This window comes from Chlorocebus sabaeus, chromosome 21 (assembly GCF_047675955.1).
Source record: "Chlorocebus sabaeus isolate Y175 chromosome 21, mChlSab1.0.hap1, whole genome shotgun sequence".
Lineage (NCBI taxonomy): Eukaryota > Metazoa > Chordata > Mammalia > Primates > Cercopithecidae > Chlorocebus > Chlorocebus sabaeus.
Window position 1 is genome coordinate 101,820,849 of NC_132924.1, and position 19,557 is coordinate 101,840,405.

General features: G+C 54.1%; 1 protein-coding gene across 7 annotated transcripts in view; it reads right to left on the bottom strand.

Moving 5' to 3' along the window:
• The window catches only part of KCP (kielin cysteine rich BMP regulator), a 35,458-nt gene extending 19,886 nt beyond the window's left edge, over positions 1-15,572 (bottom strand). For all 7 annotated transcript variants that reach the window (XM_073009325.1, XM_073009328.1, XM_073009326.1 and 4 more), the window contains exons 1-13: positions 15,460-15,572; positions 12,984-13,126; positions 11,732-11,921; positions 11,569-11,645; positions 10,745-10,829; positions 8,542-8,624; positions 8,229-8,322; positions 7,278-7,360; positions 1,145-1,238; positions 921-1,000; positions 751-844; positions 336-421; positions 183-264 (exon numbers count right to left, since the gene is read on the bottom strand). In XM_073009325.1, the coding sequence (XP_072865426.1) occupies positions 183-264; positions 336-421; positions 751-844; positions 921-1,000; positions 1,145-1,238; positions 7,278-7,360; positions 8,229-8,322; positions 8,542-8,624; positions 10,745-10,829; positions 11,569-11,645; positions 11,732-11,921; positions 12,984-13,126; positions 15,460-15,541 (1,273 nt within the window). In that variant the 5' untranslated portion in view covers positions 15,542-15,572. The remainder of the gene's footprint in view (positions 1-182; positions 265-335; positions 422-750; positions 845-920; positions 1,001-1,144; positions 1,239-7,277; positions 7,361-8,228; positions 8,323-8,541; positions 8,625-10,744; positions 10,830-11,568; positions 11,646-11,731; positions 11,922-12,983; positions 13,127-15,459) is intronic.
• Between the last annotated feature and the right edge of the window lie 3,985 nt (positions 15,573-19,557).

Genomic DNA, 19,557 nt, shown 5'->3' on the forward strand with positions numbered 1-19,557 from the left:
CACCTCCCACTCATCCCTGTCCTTCCCAGGACACAGGGACCCCAGCTTCACCATCCCCACTGACACTGTAGAATGGCTAGTGGATGTAGCAACCCGTACACCGTCCAGGGAAGGAGCACCCTCCATTTGCAGCCCCCGGAGGCAGCGCCCATAGCAGCTGCTCCTCCCCTTCTCACACACACCTGGGCAGAGCTGGCGACCAGAGGCAGGCAGGGCACAGGGAGTGACTGGGCACTCCTGCTCCTCACAGGAGACCTCGCCAGCCTAGGAGGGAAGCAGGTGAGACACCCTGAAGGAATGAGGCAGATCTGGGTGTGAGCGGAGGAACCACCTACCTGGCAGGAGCAGCGGACACAGAGGCCCCGCTCTTGGAGTCTGAAAGTCTCCTGGCTCTGATACTGGTGTCCCTGGTACTCACAGCCTGGATGGGATGACAGGGGCGTGGGGTAATAGGACTGGAAGCAGACGGGAAGCTTCACATCACCCCAAGACGTCCAACCCCCACCCAGACAAAGAAGACCCAGCAGAGTTCTCCAGGGTGCCCTGCCAGCAGCCCCCCACCCCCCACAGCTATGCTACAGAAGCACAGGCCCCAGCATGGTGCCAGTTTGTCGTGAGAAGGTGTGGTGAGGACTCACTTTGGGAACAGGGTAACAGGGGCTTAGGTCCAAGAGAAGCAAATCCCCCACAGCTGGAGCCTCTCTGTGGCCAAGGCCTGCCCCTCTCGCAGTGACTCCGGCCCCCACTCACCATCGCAGACAGGGCAGCACTGCCCAGGGATCTTGCCTGGGTGTCTGCAGGGCACCGGCGGGCAGGGCAGAGACTCACACTGGACACTCCCGTTCTGCCAACAGGGCCTGGTCAGGACACCAGAGGCAGGCCCGGGAGCCAGGCCCTCCCTGCCAGGCAGCCACACTCACAGCGCAGCGGCAGTGCGAGCAGGGGTCCCCTGAGCCCACGGGCTCCCCGCTGCGGTGCTCCCGCCCGTTTAGGAAACAGCCTGTTGGGAAGGGGGGCCTTAGATGTTCCTCTGGGGCCCCTCCCTGCCCTCTCCTGGCCTCCATGGGCTCCCGAGCAGGGCCACCCATCAACTTTCTCCAGGTTGCCCCCCGTGGTCAGGTCCCTGCCCTACCCACCGACTCACCATCACACACAGGGCAGCAGGTGCCTGGAAGGGGCCGGGCTGGGTACGGACACAGGCTGGCACATTCTCGCTGGCGGCACTGGATGTGACCCTCCTGGTGGGGAGAATGAATAGGGGAAGGGGCTGTCAGGGCTCAACTGAGAGGAGGAAATGGCATTAGGATCCCCGCTATCCACTTATTAGATGTTGTCATGGATTGAATTGTGTGGCCCCGCCCCCAAATCCATATGTTGAACTCCTCACCCCCAGCACCTCAGCCTGTTACATTATTTGGAAACAGGGTCATTGCAGATGTAATTAGTTAAGATGAGGTCATACTGGATCAGGGTGGGTCTCTAATCCAATATAACTAGTATCTTTTTTTTTTTTTTTTTTTTTTGAGATGGTGAAAAAGACCTTGCTGATAAAACAAGTTGCAGGTTTACAGGTTGTAAGTTGAGACAGAGTTTCACTCTTGTTGCCCAGGATGGAATGCAATGGTGTGATCTCAGCTCACTGCAACCTCTACCCCCTGGGTTCAAGCGATTCTCCTGCCTCAGCCTCCCGGGTAGCTGGGATTACAGGCACGCACCCCCATGCCCTGCTAATTTTTTATACTTTTAGCACAGACGGGGTTTCACCATGTTAGCCAGGCTGGTCTCAAACTCCTGGCCTCAGGTGATCCACATGCCTTGGTCTTCCAAAGTGCTGGGTTTACAGGCGTGAGTCACTGTGCCAGGCAGTATCCCTCTAAAAAGGGGAAATTTACACACAGACACACACACACACATACACACACAGGGAGAACGGTATGGAAAAGAGAAGGCAGAGGTTCAGGTGCTGCAGAAGCCAAGGAATGCCAGTGATCACCAGCGAACCACCAGAAGCGAGGACAGAGGCTGAAGCAGATTCCTCCTCACAGTCCCAGAAGGAACCAACCCTCCCACACCTTGGTCTCACACTTCTGGCCTCCAGAACTGTGAGACAATATATTTACATTGTTCAAGACACCTAGTAAGTGGCACTTTGTTACAGCAGCCCAAGAAACTCATACGGATACACAAACTGGCATGTCACTTAAGCTCTCTGTGACTCAGTTTACTCATCTGAAAAAAAATGGACAATAATAGTCCTGTTCTCATAGGCTTGTTGTGGGATCAAAGGAAACAAGGGATCTGGTGTGGCGCCTACCTCTAGAAGCTGGTACTTAGCATGGTGACTGCTGCCACTCCCCAATGGCCTGACTTCAAAAGACCCCATGCCTTGAATTCACACCCACATCCCTGGGCCCACTGCCTCCACCTCCGTCAGGGTCTGAGCAGCCAATGACTTCTCATGGGTGGGGAGAGGGAGGACATGGTTGTGTCAAAGGAGTTTGAACCACAGCAACTCCATCTTGAATAGGGGCTAGGTGAAATGAGGCTGAGACCTAGTGGGTGCATTCCCAGATGGTTAGGCATTCTAAGTCACAGGATGACATAGGAGGATGGCACAAACTACAGATCGTAAAGACCTTGCTGATAAAACAGGTTGCAGCCAAAACCCACCAAAACCAAGATGGCAATGAGAGTGACCTCTGGTCGTCCTCACTGCTACACTCCTGTCGGCGCCATGACAGTTTACAAATGCCATGGCAATGGCAGGAAGTTACCCTACATGGTCTAGAAGGGGGCGTCATGAATAATCCACCCCTTGCTAAGCATATCATCAAGAAATAACCATAAAAATGGGCAACCGGCAGCCCTCAGGGCTGCTCTGTCTATGGAGTAGCCATTCTTTTACTCCTTTACTTTCCTAATAAACTTGCTTTCACTTTGCTCTATAGACTTGCCCTGAATTTTTTCTTGTGCAAGATCCGAGAACCCTCTCTTGGGGTCTGGATCAGGACCCCTTTCCTGTAACATCTTTCTGGCGACCACTGAAGGGATGATAGTGTGGTTATCCCCGACCCACAGGCTAATTTTGGTAAGTGATGGGGTCTGGTAACGTCTTTCTGGTGAGCCATGGAAGGGACAATACTGAAGAAATCCCCCGACCTTCTAAATAGGCTGCACCAGTGGGGTGCATATACCCAGGGAAAGAATGGGATTGGGTCAGAGGTCCCACTTAGGGGAGTTAGAGGTCTCTCTTAATAAAAGGCATGGACACTTGATGGGCCTTGGGATAGAGGCCCAACTCAGGAGGGTTAGAGTCTGTTCTAAGATTTAAACGATTAGAGGCCCCTCTGGGTAAAGTCTCTCCCAGTAAAGAATGGGTTTGGCACTACAGGATGTTAACTGCTATTCTCTTGGGATTAATCTGTCTTGTACTCACAGCTGACATCTGTGGGTGACAGGATTAGGCAAATACAGGATCGTGGGACATGGGGAGTTTTTTCCTCGCTAAAAGGGAAAACTTAAGAGCTGATAGGACTGCCAAAAAAGATCCCTTTGTGGCCCGGCGCTGTGGCTCACGCCTATAATCCCAGCACTTTGGGAGGCCAAGGAGGGCAGATCATGAGGTCAAGAGATCGAGACCATCCTGGCCAACATGGTGAAACTGTTTCTACTAAAAATACAGAAATTGGTCGGGCGCGGTGGCTCATGCCTGTAATCCCAGCACTTTGGGAGGCTGAAGTGGGAGGATCATGAGGTCAGGAGATTGAGACCAGCCTGGCCAACATAGTGGAACTCCATCTCTACTAAAAATACAAAAAATTAGCTGGGCAAGGTGGCAGGTGCCTGTAATCCCAGCTACTTGGGAGGCTGAGGCAGGAGAATCGCTTAAAGCCGGGAGGCAGAGGTTGCAGTGAGCCATGATCGCGCCACTACACTCCAGCCCGATGGACAATATGAGACTCCATCTGACCAAAAAAAAAAAAAAAAAAAAAAAAAAAAAAATTAGCTGGGCGTGGTGGCACATGCCTATAGTCCCAGCTACCAGCTACTCGGGAGGCTGAGGCAGGAGAATCACTTGAAACCAGGAGGCAGAAGTTGCAGTGAGCTGAGATCATGCCATTTCACTCCAGCCTGGCGACAGAGCAAGACTCCATCTCAAAAAAAAAAAAAAAAAAAAAAAAAAATCCCTTCACTACTGATACGCGGCCACCCAAACTTTTGAGCAACAGGTGGGTCTTTCTCTGGCCTCCCTGAGCACTTCGCTTTTCCCACTCTGCCTCAGGCAATGCTTCCCCCTGTGCCCTCCACTGCAAGTTGGTTGAATGAATGGTAAAAATCACCATTTATTTCCTCTGTTTTGATTAATGGAAAAAAAGAATGTGTGAGCTAGTCTTAAGCTATAGTGAATCTGGTGTGCTTTGTGTGTCTTTCTGTATTGTTCTGTCATAAAGAAAGGTACCTTAGAATAGAACACAGGCTTAGGACACCTGTCAGCCTGCTTTTCAACACAACCCAGCAAACTGGTCAGTTACAAACTTTGCTGCAGGTCCCTGAAAAAAAAACTAGATAAGGTTTCCCTCTTGTCTAGTATGTCCTTGGGAGCTTGACCTTGTAACCACATGGCAGTACTCTCTCTTGGTCTCTGCCATCACAATGGTGACTTGGGTTCAGGGTTCAGTTTACAACTTAGAGGATGAGCCCTTTATCTTCTTTTGCCTGTGTATTTATATGTGTGGTGTGTGTGATGCTTATATAGAAAAGAGCTTTAACTAATTGGTTTAATAATAATAAGAGCTTAAATATTTTGTCAGAAAAGTAAGTCTAATGCCTTTTAGTTCATGTGACTTAAGTAATCTTTTGGGAAATACCTATCTGAGATTCTTTATGGAACAGAGTTCCATCAAAGCCAATTTCAAAGAGCTTATATAAAAAATAATTATTCTTGCCACACTTTATACAAATAATCAGGCCAAATATAATAAGGCAAATCAGTGTTACCATGATTAGTCTTTAGTAAAAATGGGAAACTGGAAAGAGAAAGATTATATTTCAAGAACTATGGTATACTTGTTATTAAATTCTCGTCTTGGCAGTTGTTTTTAAGTTTGTTTTTGCAATTTAGACTGACTGCTTGTTCCTGTGACCCAACCAGAGATCTCTGGCTGCTGCAGAAAAGAAACAAAAAGGATGGGTTATGTAAAAATCTGGAGTCAATATTCTAATTCTAGGCATGTGCTGGAATCATCTAGCAATCCCATATCAGCTTAGTTCCAACAGTTGCCCAGTTCATGGAAAGCCTTCTAATTTAGTTTACCTGAGACAGTTTTACTGATTTTGCTTTACTCTTGTGGAATATGTTTCTGTTGTACTCTTTGGGTAGGAATAAGGATAAGCTTACTCAACATTTTCTTAAATTAAACATTTATTAATCTTCCAGATATCAACTCTTGTCAGAACTCGGAGTTATGAATGGCCCTTGCCATACTGATGCTTTCTGATTAAGCACCTCTCTACCCTGAACACAAGAGAGAGAGACCCTAACAGTTAGGCAGGAATGTCATTGCCCCTATTCAGCCTGAAGAAATTACAGATGGACCTTTGTCCCTTTGCACCCCTTAGGATTAAGGGTTCTCTTATAGGCCGGGTGCGGTGGCTCAAGCCTGTAATCCCAGCACTTTGGGAGGCCGAGACGGGAGGATCACGAGGTCAGGAGATCGAGACCATCCTGGCTAACACAGTGAAACCCCGTCTCTACTAAAAATACAAAAAATTAGCCGGGCGAGGTGGCGGGCGCCTGTAGTCCCAGCTACTCGGGAGGCTGAGGCAGGAGAATGGCGTGAACCTGGGAGGCGGAGCTTGCAGTGAGCTGAGATCCGGCCATTGCACTCCAGCCCGGGTGACAGAGCAAGACTCCATCTCAAAAAAAAAAAAAGGGTTCTCTTATAAAAGGGAGGGGGAAAATGTCAGAGGCATTTGAACCAGAGCAACTCCATCTTAAATAGGAGCTGGGTAAAATGAGGCTGAGACCTACTGGGCTGCATTCCCAGATGGTCAGGCATCCTAAGTCACAGGATGAGATAGGAGGTCGGCACAAAACATAGGTCATAAAGACCTTGCTGATAAGACAGGTTGTAGTAAAGAAGTCAGCCAAAACCCACCAAAACCAAGATGGCAACGAGAGTGACCTCTGGTCGTGCTCACTGCTATACTCCCACCAGCGCCATGATCGTTTACAAACGCCATGGCAATGTCAGGAAGTTACCCTATATGGTCTAAAAAGGGGAGGCATGAATAATCCCTTCTTGTTTAGCATATCATCAAGAAATAACCATCAAAATGGGCAACCAGCAGCCCTCAGGGCTGCTCTGTCTATGGAGTAGCCATTCTTTTATTCCTCTACTTTCTTAATAAACTTGCTTTCACCTTACTCTGTGGACTTACCCTGAATTCTTTCTTGCACGAGTTTCAAGAACCTTCTTTTGGGGTCTGGATTGGGACCCCTTTCCTGTAACAATTGCATTGGGGTTGGGTGCCTCGTAGCCTTTGCACAGAGTCCTTAGTACTTAGCAGGCTGTCAGGAAGCTCCCATGAAACACAGCCCTCCTCAGGTGCCCACTTGGCCATCACGGCTTACATGTTCCTACCTCCCCCAGGCTATTCCTTATATCTGGGGTACCTTGCCCTCATTTTCCTTGCTCAAATCCTACTTACCCTTTGAGGCCTAAGTAAACACTGCCCCCACCATGAAGACAAAACAGATGAAATTAAGTTTTAAAAACATATTTCATTTGACCCAATATATCCAAACTGTTATTTCAACACGTAATCAATATGCAATAGATTACTATTTTACATTCCTCTATTTCATCGGAAGTCTTTGAAATCCGGCATATATTTTACACTTATGGCACATCTCATTTTGGACCCGGCCACACATCAAGGGCTGGGTAGCCAGTCACATGTAGTAGTGGCTATAAATTGGAGAGCACAGTTCTAGATGTCTCAAGTCAAACTGTGATTCTCCTGCCCTGGAGCTTTTGCTGCCTGCCATATCCTGCCCAGTCTCCTCCTCCAGCCTGTGAGATCCTTGAGTTCATTCACTAACCCGGGCTGAGCACGCAGATGAGCTCTGCCCAGCCCCCAGCAGACAGTGCCTAGGTCTTCTCCATTGGGTCCCCTTTCAACACCTCTGCGAAGTATTCCATGGAATGAGGGAAAGAATACAGTGGGCCTGAGGGCAGGGAAGGGGACAGACCAGGAGCAGCCTCAGGACTCACCAGGCACTGGCAGATTCGGCAGGGGTCCCCCGGTGTGGTCCACTCTTGGCCATGTTCCCAGTGAGAGCCACCTTCTGTGCAGCCTAGGGTTGAGGGGGTGAGCAGAGGGAGGTCTGGTAGGAGCTGGCCTAGACCCTAGCCTCAGCCTTCCCGCCCTCCTTGTCTACATGCCGTCTGAGGGCTCTCTCCTGAGCCAAGACTAGATGGGGTCAGATCTCTGCCTAGATTCCCCAGTGGCTCCCAGTGCCCCAGGCAGGGTGAGGCCTCAGCTCCTTAGCCCGCCCTTTCTGGTCTTCCCTGGACAGAGCATGGCCACACCCATGTGCCCCACCTATCTCTGGCCCCTCGTCACCTCTCGCACCTTCCCAGCCAACATCACACACCCACCCTGAGTGTCAGGGTCACACCTGTGCTTGATTTCTCCCCACTTCCTGGGAGGTTCACTGCCTTCGTCAGCCCTTCACCAAGCTAACTGCTCTCTATCCTTAAGGGCCACCTGGGACCAGCTGCCTCCAGGCCGCTTTCCCTCCTGTGCCCAGGCTGGATAGGGTCTCCTTCCTCTGAATCCACACAGTGGCTGGTACCTGCTTCTACTCCTGCCCTTGACTGGTACAGGATTTTGCATTAGTGTTTGACTCAGTGTCACACACTCTAGTGGTCATCCCTGAGGGCTGACCCCATGTCTAATGATTGGGGGGCACAAAGTAGAAAGCAAGCATTTATTAAGCAGCACAATGAGGTATGGAATATCATTATCTGCACCTTACACATGGGGAACTTGCGGTAGAGAGTCACACAAGCACTAGGTGGCAATGGCAGAATTTGAGCTTAGGCATTCCAGCTCCCCCATGGACCAAACCCACCGGAGGCCAGCAAGGTGGGTTCTGGAATTCAAGAAATGGCACGATAGCCTACCTGTGGCTCTACCAGGGATGGGCCAGGGGCTCTCACCTTGGCAGGTCGGGCAGCAGTGCCCAGGCCTCAGGACTGGCTGTGGGCAGGGGCTGGGCGGGCACTTCAGGGACATGCAGCGAGCTCGGCTCCTCTGTAATGCACCAGTGGCTGTGAGGCTTCTGATCTGGCTCCCGCAGAGGGCAGGGTGGGTGGGTGTTGGGCACCCTCAGAGAAGGGGGACACAGGGCAGAGATGGAGAGAGAGCCTAGCTGGCTCCAGCTCTTGCGAGGCATGTGAGGGGGCTGGAGGAGTGGCAGGGCAGGTATCCAGGGAGGAGCAGGGCCTAGGCCGAGGGGACAGGTGGACTCACCAGGCAGGTGCACTGCAGACAAGGGTTGGAACTGGATAGGAAGGTGCTCCCCTCCTCATAAAGCTGCCCCTCATACTCACAGCCTGCGAAGGTTGGCAGGATAAGTGGGTTACCAGGGAGCAGGGTGGGTGGACATCACTTGAGGGAAGGCGTGACCCCAAGTAGGTACTGGACCCTTGGGGTTGAAGGGATGGCAGGGCAGGGCAGGGCAGGACAGGGCAGGTCACCGGGCCGGCAGATGGGGCAGCACTCCCCAAGTGGGGTGCAGCTCTCCAAGCAGTTGAGCTCTGAACATGAGAACTGCTGGCACTGCACAGCCCCTGCCTGCAGGGCAGATACTGAGCCAGCCCTCCCTCCCCACACCATCCTCCCTCTTTCTCTCTATTCCACGCTCCCTCCTCATCCCTTCCTGCTCCGTCCCTTTCCATTGCCAGAGCTGGCTTACTCTGTAGGCTTGGCAGGCTTCAGCCCTGATGCCTGGGCAGCAGCAGTAGCAGCCCTGCCTAGCCCCCATATTTGGGCTTGGCATGGCCAGGCCGGCAGTCTGCCCAGCAGCAGGGATATGGGTGGTGGCTGATTCCTTTACCTGGCAGGTGTGGATGACACAGGGCTCTGGATGCCATGCTTCCCCAGCCCCGTGGCCCCAGGGCAGCCTGGATAACCAGACCCTGGCCCACAAGTAAGAGACCCAAAGGACTGGGTGCCACATTAAAGGGACACCATTCACATGACAGACATCAGCGATTTTAATATTTACTACACCTTTCCAGCAGATGGCAGTAAAGTGTCAGACAGGCACATCATCGGCACGGTTCCATTATTTTACAACAGATGGAAGTAGTGTCTTGAGGAAACGATGCCTTTTAAAATTTCACCAAAGACATTATATAGGCTAGCAGTGGCCCTGAGGCACCACGTGCCCTGAAGAGACAGAGTGTGTGTGTGTCTTTTCTTTGTGTGTCTTTTCTTTGAGATTCAAAAATCCTCAAGATTTTAGTCCTCTTCTCCAGCCAACACCCCAGGCTGCATTTCCAGACCCAATGGGTCTGAGTCCCTGTCCCACCTTTCTTACTACCAGCTGAGACTCCTCTCTTGGTGGGGCTGCCAGACAAAATACAGGATGCCCAGTAAAATTTGAATTTCAGATTAATAAAATGTCATTTTTAGTATAAGAATATCCCAAATATTGAATAGGATATACCTATACTAAAAACTGATATGCTGTTTATTGAAATTCAGATTTAACAAAACATTCTAGACTTTCATTTGCTAAATCTGGCAACCCTATCCCCCTATGAGCCAGTAACACCCCCCTGCATAGCCATGATCTCCTCTTCCTCCCAGCTCTCTTCGTGTCCCCGGCACCACTGCTATCCTAGTGTCCCAAACTCGGCCTCCACTATTCCAGGGGACCCAGCCAGTCACAGACTCCTGCCCGTCCTTTAGAAACACCCCCATTTCTCCAGCCCACGGGATCCCTGGCTTCATGCCTAAATAATTGCTGTCACAGCCCTGATGCCTCCGTCTGCATCCAGCCCCCACCAGGTGAATATTCCTCAAGCGCCCCCTTGACCATGCCACACGCTGCTTCAGCCTTCAGTGTCCCCCACTGCCCATAGAAGAAAGTCCTAATTGCAAGGCTTCCAGCAGCCTGTTCCCATGGCCTTCCCACATGGCCTCCTGCAACCCATCTCTCTCCACCCTGTCCTTGTGCAGGGAGGACCCTCACATACTCCCTCTCCTTCAGGTGGAAACCCACTTTCCCATGAAGACCCAGCTCAAAGGACCCATTGTCTGGAAAGGTCCCCTGACTGCCCAGCCTGGATGGGCTTCTGCTGCCTCCTGTGCCCTCCTCTGGCAAAGCACACACTGCAGCCTTCTACACCTCCTCTTAATCTGCTCATTGGGTCTTACATCTTGTGGTAGCTTGGCTATGAGCTTATCTTTTCAACTAGATTGGAGGCTCCCTGAGGGCAGGGAAAAGATTTTGTGCCTGTTTTCCAATGGTCTCTGGCTCAGTCCCAGGCCAGAGCCAGTATTTGCTGACTTGTGCATGGGTTCTGCACTCCCCTGGCTACTGTCAGAGTGAGAGGACAGGCACCCCTGGGCATGTCCCAGACCCGTTGACCCTCAGGTGGCAGGTTGTGGCTGTGGGCCACAGAAGGCATGCAGGAGGTGGAGCTAAGGCTGGCAGGAGGCTGACCTGGCTCACAGTGTGGGCAGCACGCTCCTGGTTCAGGGCAGGGTCCTCTTGGACATGGCTTCGGGGTGCAGGTGATGGTCCCTTCCTGTGGGAGCAGACTGAGGTGGCTGCACAGGCCTCAGAACCCCAGAGCGCAGGGCCTCTGGAAGCAAAACCTCAGCCCAGGCTGGGACATGTCAGAGGGGCAACAGGATGAGTTGGCTTTGAGGATGTGGGCTACTCTCTGTAAAGGCAGAAAAGAGACATCCCGCCCCCACTCCCATCGTCTCCTGATGCTCTTAACCCTGGGAAACCATCTGTTCCAGGTGCCAGCAAATTCCCCAGAGAGGGGAGGTCCTAGGAAGAAGACCGAAGACTTTCTCAGTGGAGGAAAGAGGAAGGAAAGACTGGGGGAAGGTGGATGTAGAGCCTGGTGAGGGACAACAGGCAGGAGAGGGGGTTCCGAGGTAGAAGATGGGCAGTGGAAGAGTGGGAGGTGACACAGGAGGACAAGCAACTATTAACTTGGTGCAAAAGTAATTGCGGTTTTTTGGCCATTTAAAGTCATGTCAAAAACTGCAATTACTTTTACACCAACCTAATACATTCTCTGCCCTCCACGCCGCTGTTGGCCGGGTCTGAATTGAGTGGCTGGAGGGCCCCCCAGTGTCCATGGGTGTTGAGCTCCTTTTCCTACTTGAAATCAACTGAAAGCCACCGTGGCAATGTGTGGGAGTGGCAGGCAGAGCCCATTATGTGACATCTGGAGTGCCACATTGTAGTGACAGGTAGCTGAAGAGAGGCAGAAAGGTGAGGGACATCCCAGGTGGGTCCTGGGAGCTCACCAGACAGCGGCAGGTGGTGCAGGCGTCTGGGGAGAAGGCCTCCCCGTTGCCGTAGGTCTGGCCATTCTGGCTGCAGCCTGAGGAGACAGCAGTGTCACTCAAGCACCCCATGCCATCTGCAGGCCGTTAGGTGGCCCCGGTGGGCGGATAGGGTGGCACTTACCCCCGCAATGGGGCAGGTGGGCTTGGGGGCCACAGTGAGCGGTCCCATCCTGGCAGACGCAGGCTGTGCAGGGGTCAGGCTCCCAGCGCGCCCCCTCGGGCCAGGCACGCCCCAGCCCCCAGCACTGGGGAGATGCAGGGTGGCACTCACAGGACTCCAGCCGCCTCACCCTCATCTGCAGGTCCTTATTCTGGAGGAAGGAGATGGAATAGCAGGCACTGGCTCAGTGTCCCCACCATCTCCAGCAGAGATGAGGGGTGTGAAAATGAGGCAGGATGAGAAAGAAGTTTGCCAGTTCCAGAGCAGAGATGGGTCCCCCTCAGTCAGCATCCAACTCAAACGATCACCGTTCTCAGGGGAGCATGAGCCCCATTCTCTTCTTTGGGCAAAATGGGGACCCAACCCTTGCCCCAAGAATTAAAGACATCTTTACCCATCCAAAATATTTCTTGATGATGCCTTATATAGAACACATTCCATAACATTTCCCAAATACATGGAACAGCATGAAACATGAACTGACAAAACAAATAGCCTGGAGGTTCTTCATTTGTATGGAAGAATAAATGTTAAGAATTGTTCAGGCCGGGCATGGTGGCTCACGCCTATAATCCCAGCATTTGGGGAGGTTGAGGCAGGCAGATCACCTGAGGCCAGGAGTTCGAGATCAGCCTGGCCAACATGGTGAAATCCTATCTCTATTAAAAATACAAAAATTAGCCGGCATGGTGGTACACACTTGTAGTCCCAACTACTCAGGAGGCTGAAGCACAAAAATCACTAGAACCCAGAAGGCAGAAGTTGCAGGCAGCTGAGATCGTGCCACTGCACTCCAGCCTGGGTGACAGAGAGCGACTCCATCTCACAAAAAAGAAAGAAGAAAGAAAGAAAGAAAGAAAGAAAGAAAGAAAGAAAGAAAGAAAGAAAGAAAGAAAGAAAGAAAGAAAGAAAGAAAGAAAGAAAGAAAGAAAGGAAGGAAGGAAGGAAGGAAGGAAGGAAGGAAGGAAGGAAGGAAGGAAGGAAGGAAGGAAGGAAGGAGAGAGAGAGAGAGAGAGGAAGGAAGGAAGGAAGAAAGGAAGGAAGGAGAAAAGAAAAGAAGGAAGGAAATTGTTCAGATAAGAGCCTTTCCTTTCCATGTGCAATGAAAAAAAGCTCTATTTTAGGAACCCCCCTCCAAGGCTAACTTCTTCCCTCCTTCCCATTATGAGAAGCCCTCCCCATTCAATGCAAACCAGCCCTGTCTCCATGGTACCTGTTCTCTGAGTTCCACCACTGCAGCCTCTAGCCGCCCCAGCCACTCTCGCAGGGGGAGCCACTGCTCCTGGGGGTCCCCAGCAGGGGCTGAGGAGTGGACAGGTATCTGCTGCCCAGGGGGCTCCTTGGGGACAGTCCCACCTGAAGGGCACAAGAATCCTATGTGGGCCTGAGGGTGAGGGGCTGGCCTGGCCACATTTCCTGGGTTCTGTCTTCTGACCCACAGGGGAAGGGGGTCATCCTGTGCACCCCACCCTGTCCACTTGCCCACCCACCATCCAGGGAAGGAGATGTGGTCTGTGAGGGTTGGGGAGTGAAAGCTGGAGGCGAGGGCATGGAAGAAGGGGAAGGAAGTTCTGAGTGGACAAATGTGGCCCAGACCAGCTTCTCCCGCTTGTCTGGGTGAGCCACAGGCCCCCCGACCCACCAGGGGGACACAGAGCAGTCTCTGGAGCAGGGCTGCCCTGCAGCCTGCCCCGGCTGATGTCCCCAGCCATGGTGAGCATGTCAGGATCATCCCACCTCTCTTGGGCCAGGGGCTTGGCCAGGGATGGTTGGGAAGCTGACATGTCATGCTGGGAGGGCCTGGAAACCAGCACAGGCTGAAACGCAGGGGAAGGCCACAGACATGTGCCAGGTGGAGCTGTTTTCAGGGGCCTGGGGTCTGGCTGGGAGTCTTTTCAGGGAGAACACGAGCAGCTCCCATCCCCTGACTCTCTGTCTACACCTGTCAGAAAAGCCATCACTTTTGGAGAAAGTGCTGAGGGAAGGACAACTGCTCCCCCTGGTCCTGCTCTCAACCCTGAGCACAGTTTTCCAGGCTTGTGACAGGGGGTCCTGGGGGCCCCCACAATGGGTGTGGTGGGCTCCAAAAGTGGGACTTGGCTGCATTTCCTGAAGGGTTTGAGAAAGGTGCTGGCAAGGCCTCCACTAGCTTTGAACACAACAGATCCAGTGAAGGCAGCCTGTCCCTGATTCTAGAAGACACTATGTCCAGGAAAGGGGGACAGGGCACCTCTGAGCGCTGACCTGGGGTTGGGGATGGTCACTTTCACCTTTTCACTTTGATCCTTCTCCTGCAGCCAGGAAAGTAAAGGCAGGAGGGGAGGAGGCAGACATGGGTCCCTCCTCCAGGCAGGGATCGGCAGGGGAGTGGAGGGTCTGGAGCGGGATGCAACAGGAACAGAGAGAGGAGGAGGGAGAGGGCTGGGTCTTTCCCACCATGGCAGCTCATTAGTGAGGCCAGGCCTGGAGTGGCTTAAAAGGGTTTCTCACAGACACTAGGCCTGTGAGATAGGAGAACAATGTCACTCACTGTCACCATCAAAGGTGGAGGGGATTCTAGGTTAAAATTGAACTTGCTTTGCCCCAAGTTCCCTGGCTTGGTTAATGCCATCCCACTTACTCAGTTACTTAAGCCAGAAAGCTGGGACTCAGCTCCCCTATTTTATTGTCTGAGTTGTCCCCTAATCCATCCCCCGCTTCTCCTCTCTCCACCTTCTCCATTCAGAAGGCAAAGCCCTGTCCGTGCCTCCATCTGCGTTCCTTTTCTCCACTCGACCTTTCTCAATCACACAGCTGAAGTCTCCCAGGAGTAAGTCCCGCTGGAACGGATCACAAGCACCGCCCACCTTTCCAGCCCCGCTACCGCCCGCTCATATCAGGGATTCTAACTCCGACCCCGCACCCTGGGCGGATGTTGGCCCCCAAACCCCAGGTACCCTTTCCCATCTCCATCCCTGTACTGGGCATCCAGTCACCCGGAATGGCACTCGGTCTCAGTCCTTCCCAAGCACACAGAGGGCGGCCACAAAGGGCGTGTCAGCATCTGAAACCTTCTACCCAATCTGGACTCCCGTGGGACCTCACCCTGCTGCCCAGGGCCCCTCCTCCCAGGCCCCTCTTCCAGTTCTGCTTAAGCAGGCAGGCAGAAGGAGTCCGGGAGAAGCTGGATCCTCTGGTACCCCTAGGTGAAGCTAGGGCCAGCCTTGCCTGGAGAGACCTGCAGAAAGAGCTCCGAGTGGCAAAACCTGACTGGTCCCCAAGGAACTGTACCGGGCTCCCCTCTCAGCCTCCCCTGGCCCCCTGCCGGCACCGAGCCCTCCATTCCCGCTTGTCCCGCTCCAGGGAGGGCCAGACACAGACTCAAAGTCAGCTTCCACAGCGGGCCTGCTTTCTCCCCCTCCTTCGTCAAGACAAATAATTAACTTCAGACTCCCAGATGCCAGGGCAGCCGCGCTCTCTCCCGCCGCCGGCTGCAGGAACCCCCCGCTCCTGAACCCCCTGCTTTGGCCGCGGTCTTCCCAACCCTGCTCGCTCCCCCGACGGGGAGGACCGGGCTGGCCAGGGAGGCGTGTGAACTTCAGGCAGGGCTAAGAGAAGCAGCCCGGCCCTGCTCGGCCCCCTCAGGCCGGGCTGATAGGAGGCAGGGGGCGCACCTGGCCGGACCCCAAGTCTCCCGCGGCTGGACTCACCTCCCGCGCCCGCGCCCACGGCCAGCGCCAGGCCCCCGAGCTGCAGGAGAAGGGACAGCGCAGCGGCCCCGGCCCCGGCCATGCTAGCTCCGCCTCGCTTGCCGTCGTCTGTCGTCGCGGCTCAGCAGGCGCTGAGGGAGGCGGGGTGGGGACACACAGGCCGCTCCCACCCAGGCTTTGTTCAGGGAGGGCTCAAACCCCCACCGCGCGCGCCTTTCCCATGGATACCTCCACCCTCCACGGCCCGGCCGGTCCTGACCCCAGAGAACAGCTCCAGCTCGCAGGAAGCCCAACAGGGGTGCAGGCCCTGTCTCCGCTTAAGATCCAGGAGGAGATCCCGAAAAGAAAATAAACCCAAGTCCACCCCTCTGGGGCTCCTGGACAGTCTCCCTGCCCCTTTAAGTTACTCCATCGCCTGGAGTTTCCAGATGGATTTTTCCTCTCTCACAAGTTTACAGAAGCAGCAGACTGAGCTGGGTTTAAATCCCTGCTCAGCCAATTCCACGTGGCTTTAGACCACCAACTTCTCTGCGCCTCAATTTCCCTATCTGTAAACTGGGGATCACCACATCTACTTTATAGACTTGCAGTAAGCATTAAGTGAGATTATATAAGAATTTAGAGTCGGTAGACACATGGTAAATGCTCAGTAAATAACAAATAATAACAATAAGTAGTCCTCATCTCTGAAATCATGGACATGACCAGTGTATTCCTCTCTCCACCTATAAGTTTCTTTCCTGGACTCCACTCAACACCCCTTCCCACTCCAATAGTCTCAGGCTTGGCCCCAAATGCCAAGGCCACTCTTCACTGGCTGGTCTCAGCCCCATTTCCCACGCCTGAGCTCAGGCCTGGCTGTGGGGTGAGCCTGGGTAGGGGGCAGGGCTGGGCCCTGGGCTCAGCAGGCGGAGGGGGCCAAAGGGAGGAAGTGAGGACAGCCATCCCTGTGGGCCCACAGGGCTGGGAAACTCCTCCTTGCAGCTGGGAAGCAGAGGGTTGGATCTCGCAGGCGAAGCTCACAGGCAAAAAGGGACATTGAGGGTGGAGCTGTGAACCCTTCCAAAGCTCTCCCTCCCTGCCATAAAGACCAGAAGTCAGAAGCCACCCCTCCCCCTAGCCCAGGAGGGGACTGAGGTCTCCCCAACCCACTCTCCACAGAGCTTAAAGCTTCAGTAAGGAGAGGGCAGCTTCTCTGCCCCAGGGTCTGGGCCCCTAGTGGGCCTGAGCCTTTGCCACAGGCGGTGGAGAGGCTGTAAGGCCACTCTAAGACCTGGCCTCAGTGCCTGGATCTGGGGTCACAGAGGAAAGCCAGGGCCAGCCAGCCAGAATAGGAACAAGGAAGCGGCAGCGCTATTCCTGGCAGGTTTAAGGAAAGTGGCTTTGTGACTGGGTGCCTCTGGAAGGCAAGTCCTGCAGAGGGCTAGTTAGTGGGACGGTTCAGAGCACAAACTCCGGCAGGGTTGCCATGGCACATCCTGGAGCTCATGCTTTCTGCTCTGGGGCCTCTGGCAGGTCACTTCACTTTTGGTGACTGATTTTTCTGAGCTGTGACTGGAGTTCTAACAGCACCCACTTCATGGAGTGTTTGTAAGTGTTAGTACCACATGGTGCCTGGCACAGAGGTATGAGCACTTATTACTTCCCTTATGAAGAATGGGGGCACCTCCATCCCCATTTTACAGAAAGGAATCAGGGAGAATCAGGGTGAGCAGCTCTAAACCACACTGGGAAGACGTACAGGGCTTCCCTGGCCCCACAGCCCCCTTCCAGTCCCTCATGTCCCAGCCTCTGCCCCTGAGCCTGGCCCCAGTCTGCCCTCATGTCACATTCCCAGGGAGGGACACTGTCCTGACACAGACAAGGTCCTCCAACCCCCGGGGCGCAGTGGGGTGGGGAGGCTGTGACTTTACTTCACCCCCAAGGCAGGTGTTTGTAGTGTCTGATTCTGTGCGTGTGTCTGGGTGTGGCACGTGTGTGTGTGTGTGTGTGTTAATGTGTGTTTGGCTGGAGGTGGGGGCTGAGGCTGGGGAGGCACTTTTTTGGCATTCAAGGGACCTTGACTTTGAAGGGGCTTCCAGGGACACTTTCGTCACCCCACTTGACGATGAGGATGTAGTCCCCTTTCTCCTTGACAGTGTAGGTGACATTGTACACCCGGTTCCCCATGTGTTTCATATACACCTCCTCACAGGTGGTCTTGGGGCCGTGCATGCCCACCATCATCATGTTGGTGCCTGGAGAGGGAGGCAGAGGGTGGGCTCACACCAGGGAGTCCCCTACTGTGACCGACACCCTGCTCCCTGATGGCCTCTTGCTCGCACCCCCCACCACCTGCCTGCTTTGCTGCAGTCCAAGGTGAAGGAGTTATTCTGGCCCACGAAGGCCTGGGACAGCCCAGGGCCCCGAGTCACCACCTTGCTGGCATCCGAGGAGAACTTGGGGATGGAGCTGTAGCTGGAGCCCCGGCTTGAGGAAGACTTGGTCACAGTCTCCACCAGAACGGTGGATGTTTCGTGAAGGCTGTGGCCTCCGGACAGCCTCGGACCTGAGGGGCGGTTGGAGGGGGCACAAACCTGGTCAGAAGGGCTTCCTGTTCTTCCCCAGGCAGGGGACCCTCAGACAGCACTACCACCCTGTGGGACTCACTGCCTGCATTCGCGGCTCCCCCCAAATTCCTCCAAGGGCCATTCTAGGAGCACAGCCCCATTCCCAGCCAGGGCCCTGAGCTGCCAGCTCCAACTGGTGCTCCACCCCAGGGCTGGGGCCTCAGATGCTGTGACCCTCACCCTTGCAGGCTTTGGGAGCTCAGGCTAACTCACAGGGTAAGAGTCACTTTGCAAAGGAACACCCACCCAACGCATCCTACAGACAGCCTCAAGAGGGGAGCTTGCTCAATACTGACTGTGTCTTCTTGGAGCCGAGGAATATGGGAAGCCAGGAGGGAAGAAAGTGATGCTAGGGTCTGCGGAGCCAGCGCAGGCCAGAGCTGAAGGAGTGAGGGGCCGCGATGGAGAGGAAGAATGGGACTTTTACACCATCATGCCTGACTCCACAGAATGTGTGCTGTGTAGAGCCAGGCCCACCTCTAGCCCTGGTAAACTGACCATGATGTCTGGGGTCAGACTATGGTCTGGATGTGCGTGGCCACCGGAGCCCTCCAGGCTGGGCTGGGCTGCAGGTTGGATGGGCCTCCCTGAAGCCAGCACTTACTGGTGACCTTGGCCTTGAAGGGGCTGCCCACGATGTGCTGGGGGCCACCGTACTTGATGGCAATGAGGTAGTTGCCAGGGGCCATGGAGTGTAAGTGACCACGTGGCCCTCAGGACACTCCCGACAGTCCAGCTGCACCTTGGAGGGGCCATCAATGGTGACAGACAAGGCCTCCAAGCCGGCGTTCAGGGTGTTCACGATGAACTCTGATGACACACCTAGAGGCCAGAGATAGCAAGGCTGAGGGCAGAAAGGGCTTGTGGCCCAAAAGGGGCTGGGCTCCAGTTCCCTCGGCAGCCTCTGTGGGAAGCTGCCACCTCCCCATGCCCAGCCTGGCCCCTGCCTGCCAGCCCAGCCTGGGGACAGGAGGAACCAGGGTCCAGTGTGCAATCCTCGGTGCATACCTGCTCTGAGGGGCACTAGCCTAGCTGTGCTGGGTACCAGGCAAATGAGAGATGATGTGCCCTGTCCTGGCTGAGGAAGGCAGAGCCCCACACTGTGTGAAGCAGGCTGAGAGCAGAAGGCAAGTGCCTGATGGGCTGTGTCAGCTGTGGGTGCATGAGCACTCAAATGTGGGAAGCTGAGTGTGGCTGGACTAACCTGGGAGGGCTTTGGGGAGGAGGTGGGTCAACAGGGAGGACTGGAGGGGCTCCAGGGAAAAAGGAGATAAACTTGTTGGGAGAGCCCCAGATCTGGAATATGAGGAGGGGATGCACAAGTGCTCCTGATGGGCTGGTAAAATCTCACAGCCAACCCCAGGGCCCCAGTGGAGTCCCAGGAGACAGTCCTGTCACTCCAGGAGCTGCAAGGCTTGGGTAGCAGGGGGCCACTAGGGGAGGAAGCGCCACAGCAGTCCTAGTAAGAGTAGCCAGACAGCAGGCGCCC